The sequence below is a fragment of the Belonocnema kinseyi genome, chromosome 8 (genome assembly GCF_010883055.1).
Source record: "Belonocnema kinseyi isolate 2016_QV_RU_SX_M_011 chromosome 8, B_treatae_v1, whole genome shotgun sequence".
In the NCBI taxonomy this organism is placed as follows: Eukaryota; Metazoa; Arthropoda; class Insecta; order Hymenoptera; family Cynipidae; genus Belonocnema; species Belonocnema kinseyi.
The window spans coordinates 64,266,531-64,272,494 of NC_046664.1; the positions used below are offsets into that span (position 1 = coordinate 64,266,531).

At 32.6% G+C, this 5,964-nt stretch overlaps 1 protein-coding gene across 1 annotated transcript in view; it reads left to right on the top strand.

The window, feature by feature from the left end:
- The window catches only part of LOC117178517, a 268,557-nt gene that overhangs the window by 52,994 nt on the left and 209,599 nt on the right, over positions 1–5,964 (top strand). Inside the window, exon 3 of the mRNA XM_033369945.1 lies at positions 2,773–2,847. Within this exon, the coding sequence (XP_033225836.1) occupies positions 2,773–2,847 (75 nt within the window). The remainder of the gene's footprint in view (positions 1–2,772; positions 2,848–5,964) is intronic.

Genomic DNA, 5,964 nt, shown 5'->3' on the forward strand with positions numbered 1-5,964 from the left:
GTCGACATGTTTTTGAAGTGAAAATTTGCATCACTGGCATTATTTTGAAATTTATTTGCCTCAGTGCATGATTTTTCTTTATTTTTTGAGGTTATGGCTCAATCATGACGTGATGGGTGATTTTTGATACCGAATTTGAATTGAGCGCCTCAAAATCCATAGGAATACGTGTGTCTTGTTACCATATCCGCACACTTTTTTCTGTGTGGCTGTGTTATTAATAAAAGGAAATCATAAGAATAACGTAAAATAAACTAATTTGCATTATTTTCTAATTAATTTGAAATAACATTTGATATAAAACATGGATGAATATGGCCGTTTCTGAGGCCTGTGGAGCGAACCTGAAGTTTCTCTTCTCAGATCATAGGCATGTTATGGTCATCGTTACTGCATAATGTTTGATGGCATAGATATACATAGTATAGATACTCATCTATTTGATATATAAAATATTTTATAAATCATAGGAGAGAGGGATGTAATATATGTACCGTTTTTTCTTGTGGAAAATATGTGTTGAGCTCCACCGGGTTGGCGGAATCGCTAAAATATATATATTAAAAAAAAAATGCATTTAGTTCTTTGTAGATTACAAAAAATTGTAGAAGGGGATAAGCATGAAAGCTCGAAGAAGAAGAAACTATATACGATCCTAGTAAAGATACTAATTCAATTCAAAAATATTTAGACAAGTAGAAATAATATTAATCAGGATAAATCACTATTTGGTTTTTGAAAATCAATAAGGTTAATTTTAATTTCAGTTTAATACAGTTTTTGGAGACTAATTCAAGGAAAAACAAAATTTCTGTAAATATTGTCCTAATCTTCAATTAATGTGAAAAAAGTGAAACAGGATCAAAGAACTTAATTTGAGTTAATTTACGTTAAGCTTTCTAGGTTTTACGAAACGATAATGTCCTTTTTGATTACAGCTGTTACCTTCGACCTTTTGTGCCGCGTCACACAGCGCGATCGTGAACTACTTTATTTTCAATTATCTAGCTCGATTCGTTATCGCCACGTCATTACAGTAATTAAGGTTTCACAATAAAGATTTTTTTTTATTTCAGCATTGCCATGAATTTTCCTGCATATGAGTTGGTTTCTACTTCTCATGACTGGATTCATTATTCTAATTTTTTCTCTTTAATTTTGATTTTCCAATCAAACAGGATACGATATTTGTATTTGCATACAAATAAAATGAGTTAAGTAGAATGTTTGAGAATGAGGTATTTTCACTTCAATCAACAGTTAACTTCACTTTGTAGATTGCTGAGAGGAAAACAAGGGACCAAATCCATGGGATTCAGTTCACTTTTGCCCTTTTTTACTAATATCTTCGTAAAAGCTAATTTTTTCTATATAAGTGTATTTAAAAATTGTTTTTGTATTTTAATTACTATTTAATGAAATAATAAAACGGCAATAATGATTATTAATTACAAAGATATTACAGAAATAAAGTTTTGTTCCATGCATTTGATCCATTGTTTTCCCTTCAGCTTTTAACGAAGTGAAGTTGACTGATGTTTGAAGTGAAAATAGCTAATATTTCAAGTACCACTTTGATCCTATTTTTTACAATTTAAATTTCCATTTTACCCGAAACCCCTTTTCCGAAAAATAATCAAAGGTATTTATTAGCATTGCACTGGCGGTTAGTGCTCAGATGGATGACGGTTCGTAGTTCTCGCTTAGTCGTGTTTTCAAGTGTTTAACTACTGTCGAGCGTTAGGTTTGATGCCGAGGATGAATGCAATTCTATCGAATGTCTGCATCCAAACTCGTCTTTGGGTAACCAGCCGTCGCAGGGGTATTGTTTTTCTGTAGTTTCCCACTTCTCTGAAGAAATGTTCAGGAAAATGTGAGCGCTTCTAATAAAAATAAGACAGGCTGGAGACGGTATGGGATTTTAGAAACTGAAAAAACAAAAGATTGCATACGCCAGGCATTGCATGGAGGCTTAGTATGATATTTGAGGTCATTGTGGATTTCAGTAGTTGAGAGTTTAATGTCTGACGATTTCTTGTAGGGGGATTTTAGATCAGCGAAAGCCCGAAAACGGTTTACGTGGTGTGAACAACTAATCTAATCTATTAATATTGGAAAAATTAACAAAAAGAAACAATTTTTGGTTACAGTTATAAAATAATGAAGTAACTACGAGAGCAGAATTTTAACCCTCTGATTGCGCATATTTTCTGGCATCCCGTTCATGGCACACTAGGTGTGTAGCCACCCATAACTTATTTCAGTGATAAAACTGTTTAAAATACATATTTTTAACTTTGCAGGGAGAAGTAAAATCTCTAGAATGTCAGGAATACAGCTGTACAAGTGTAGTATTGTCATTTTAACTAGGCAAAAGATAGTAAGTTTTGAAACAAAACAAATTTACAAAAATGATTGAAAATGGCCAAAATCGCATCTTCTTCAAGTATTTCCTTAAAACTGTATAAATTTAAAAAAATCATAGTGATTCATAAACTGTACACTTCAAACTGTAAGGCAGTGTTATCAATTTTTTGGTCAGACTGATGGGTAGGGCTACATGCTTGACATTTAGGCCTTATTTTCCCCCTAATTTAGCGACCCCTACCCTCACTCCCCTCTTCATATCTTTTTCACAATTTTCACTCTTATACGACCTCTGGGTAACTGCACACCCAGGGCATCATCCGAGGGTTAAAAAATAAATATGGACATTTAATATCATACTGAGGAATAAGTTCAAAAACTTATCAAAATTTATTGTTTTTATAGGTTCTCGGCAGCAGTTTCAAGAATTTCTTTACATTATCTGGACTTCTAAATATTCTCATATCTTTTGCAACTCTGGTAAGTATTAAAAAAATTACTTGAAAAACTTCTGACAGTATAGATTGTGAAAATTGGTATTTTATTAACTTAAGAAAATTTAAATTCTACATTTTTACGTGAATTACAACATAGAATTGTTGGATATCTTTCAATAATTGGAAAATATAAAATTTATTAATAATTTCAAACTAATAAAAATGAAAGTTACATTTTATTGAAAATTGTTCCATTTTCAAAATTGGAAGCTACAATTTAAATGATCACACTGTAGGATTAATTTTGTATATAAAATTGAAGAAAAAAATTGAACATAATTTTTTAAATTTTGTAAGTAGTATTTTATAAAAGTTTATTTTTTGTGGTACGGTACAAGAAATCTTAATTGAATTCACTTGAAATTTAATTTCTTTATATGGAATTAAATTGTTGGATAGAGTATTGCAGCTATGAAAAAACACAATTTCAGATTCTGTAAATCCAAATATTTTAATTTGAAATTTTACTATTTTTCACGATGCCAGAGAACTTCGGCTCTTTATATTGCGGCACAAATAGACCCCCTTTCTAATTTCTGCTATTCTTACAGAAAAAATTTGACTACTATTACTGAAGTTTCGATAATGCTGTTTCATAAATTCTCAGTTTTAAATACTTTGAAATTAAAAGTGTTAAATGCGGAATGTTTCTTATTATCAATTGTTCGATTTTAAACGCTGCCATTTGATAAGAAGTGACAGAAAGAAAAAATTCAATCACAAGAACAATGTTTAAATAACTATTTTTTGCAACTTTATAATTTTTTACATAAAAAATAATATTTTTAATTAATGAGTCATTACTGGTAATATTATTTAAATTTTCAAATTCATAGAAAACTTTTTTTGGCAAGTTGGTATTTTGATGAGTTTTTCGAATTTCGTAGTAAATGGTTCTAAACTTGCTAAAAACTTCTTTTTAGTCCAGAAATGAAATGTCAGTCGCGGAAGAACAAAAAAAGTATTTCTAAACATTTTCAAGTTATTACTGAAACAAAATTTGTTTAACATATTGTTATTTGAATATTAATGATGAAAATGTTTTTGTTTGGTATTTTACCCATTTGAAAATAATCCACTGTTAAATATTAACATAACAGAATGTTTCACTGAGGAATATTTATAATTTTTATCCTTGAAATTTTAATATAAGTTTAATAATAATATTTAAAAAATGAATAAGAAGATATATCAGATTTTGCTATGAGATTTGATATTGACATGTACAGGAACAATAATTTCAAATATTTGGTCAATTCTCTTATTCTCGCGTAGAAATTTTGTGTTGGCCCCCGCGAGGGCCATAGTAACTTGCCCCTTTACTACGTTGTCCTTACGTTGGTCAACTACGCAAGAGCTCACATAGTTTCGACAGGCTCACCTTCGAATACCCCATGCAGGCTGCCCAAGGAGGATCAATAAAGTGGCCTTTTGCAGTGCCCAGATAAGCCCCCTGTAAGGTCCACATTGGCCCAAAATTTAAGATTATTATATAGATAACATCTTTTGTCAAAAGTAATAAGTTCAAAATAAAGAAATGTTATTTTATAGCTATTATTTTTGATTAAAGACACTTTGTATGTTGTATATGTTGTTTATTCCATATTTTAAAAGAAAAAGAATACAAATAGGTGGTTTTATCCTCAAAAGCACCACGTGAAGAAAAAAATCATTGGATCATGGAACGTAACGTATGAGCCAGAATCGAACCGGATCGATAATCTAGTCAGCTAATAAGATGACAGTAATGATTGCGAAATTTGGTGTGAGATTACAATTGAAATTTATAATTCTTCCTATTCAAGATTTATCGAACTTAATTATAATGAATTCAAATATTTTTACACTAAACTTAGTGCACTCAAAACAAGATAAAACTATAAAAAATTAACTGGTGAAATTTTGTAAATGTATAAGAAGTTCATATATTACATTCCTAATTTTCAAAATGTTATTAAAAATGTAAAGCACTAAATTCTTTGATTTACTTTATATTCTCATAACCGAGTTCTGATAATAAGTGAAGAAACCATAATATTGTAACGTCCGATAGATTTTTAAAGATTTTCTTTTTGACCTCACACCCTCTTTATTTTTATGATACCTCGCGAGAAGGGACTAGAGGTATTTGATCTCTGTTTCCATAGTCATAATTTAGCATTTAATTTAGTACTGTCCTTCCATAATTCCAGGGATGATAGCCAGGTTAAAAAGAAATCCAGACGACCAGTTTTATAAAAATATCCGAAATGAATACCCTAGCCGAAAGCTTTTGAGATAGCTCTCCTATTTTCTCCTATTTTCTATTTTCAATTGTTTGCCAGATTGAAAATTGGCAGTCCTTTGAGACGGTCTCGGTCATAACCGAGCACTTATCCGGGCCTTCATTTTTTACAGCCATAAAGGGATTGAAGCAAGCTGCAACCCTGGGCCAGCTAAAATTTCCAATTTCGCCAATTACCGTCAGTGACGTCACCTCTCTGCACCCCCCAGCAGCCCTGGTGGGACCCGTTTGAACCTCTGATTGCAAAATTTCAAAGATCCCTACCCCGGCGTCTTGGGCCTTGCTGGGGGTAACTTGAGAGTGGAGGGGCAGACAGAGCCCCCGCAAGCAAGAAAGCTTCCACAAAAATGAGTTGATCTTTCATCTTTAGCCTGATTGGACAGTTGGGTAAAATGGTCAGGAATCACGATGAAGTAGGGAAAGGAGCATTTCTGTACAAAGCAGCGGAGGAGGCTGCTGAAACACTCGGACTTGACTTCAGTATTAGGGGTGAGCAAAATGCATCAAATCTAATCTATCTCGAGTACTCACTCCTGAAAGCCCGGATTAAGAAAGCACAAGAGAAAAACTTTCGTGAACAGCTCCTAGATAAGAGGATGCACGGTATCTTCCACAGAAATGTGAAGGATCAGTCAATGTCTTGTGAGCTAACGTTTGCTTTTCTTAAATCGCCCGGATTGAAGTCTGGTACAGAGGGTTTCATTTGTGCATGCTAAGACGGTGTCATTTCCACCTTAACATACTGTCGCCACATTTTGAGCCAAGACATTCCCGATGATAGCTGCAGGGCGTGCCATGCACACCCCGAGCATTTAG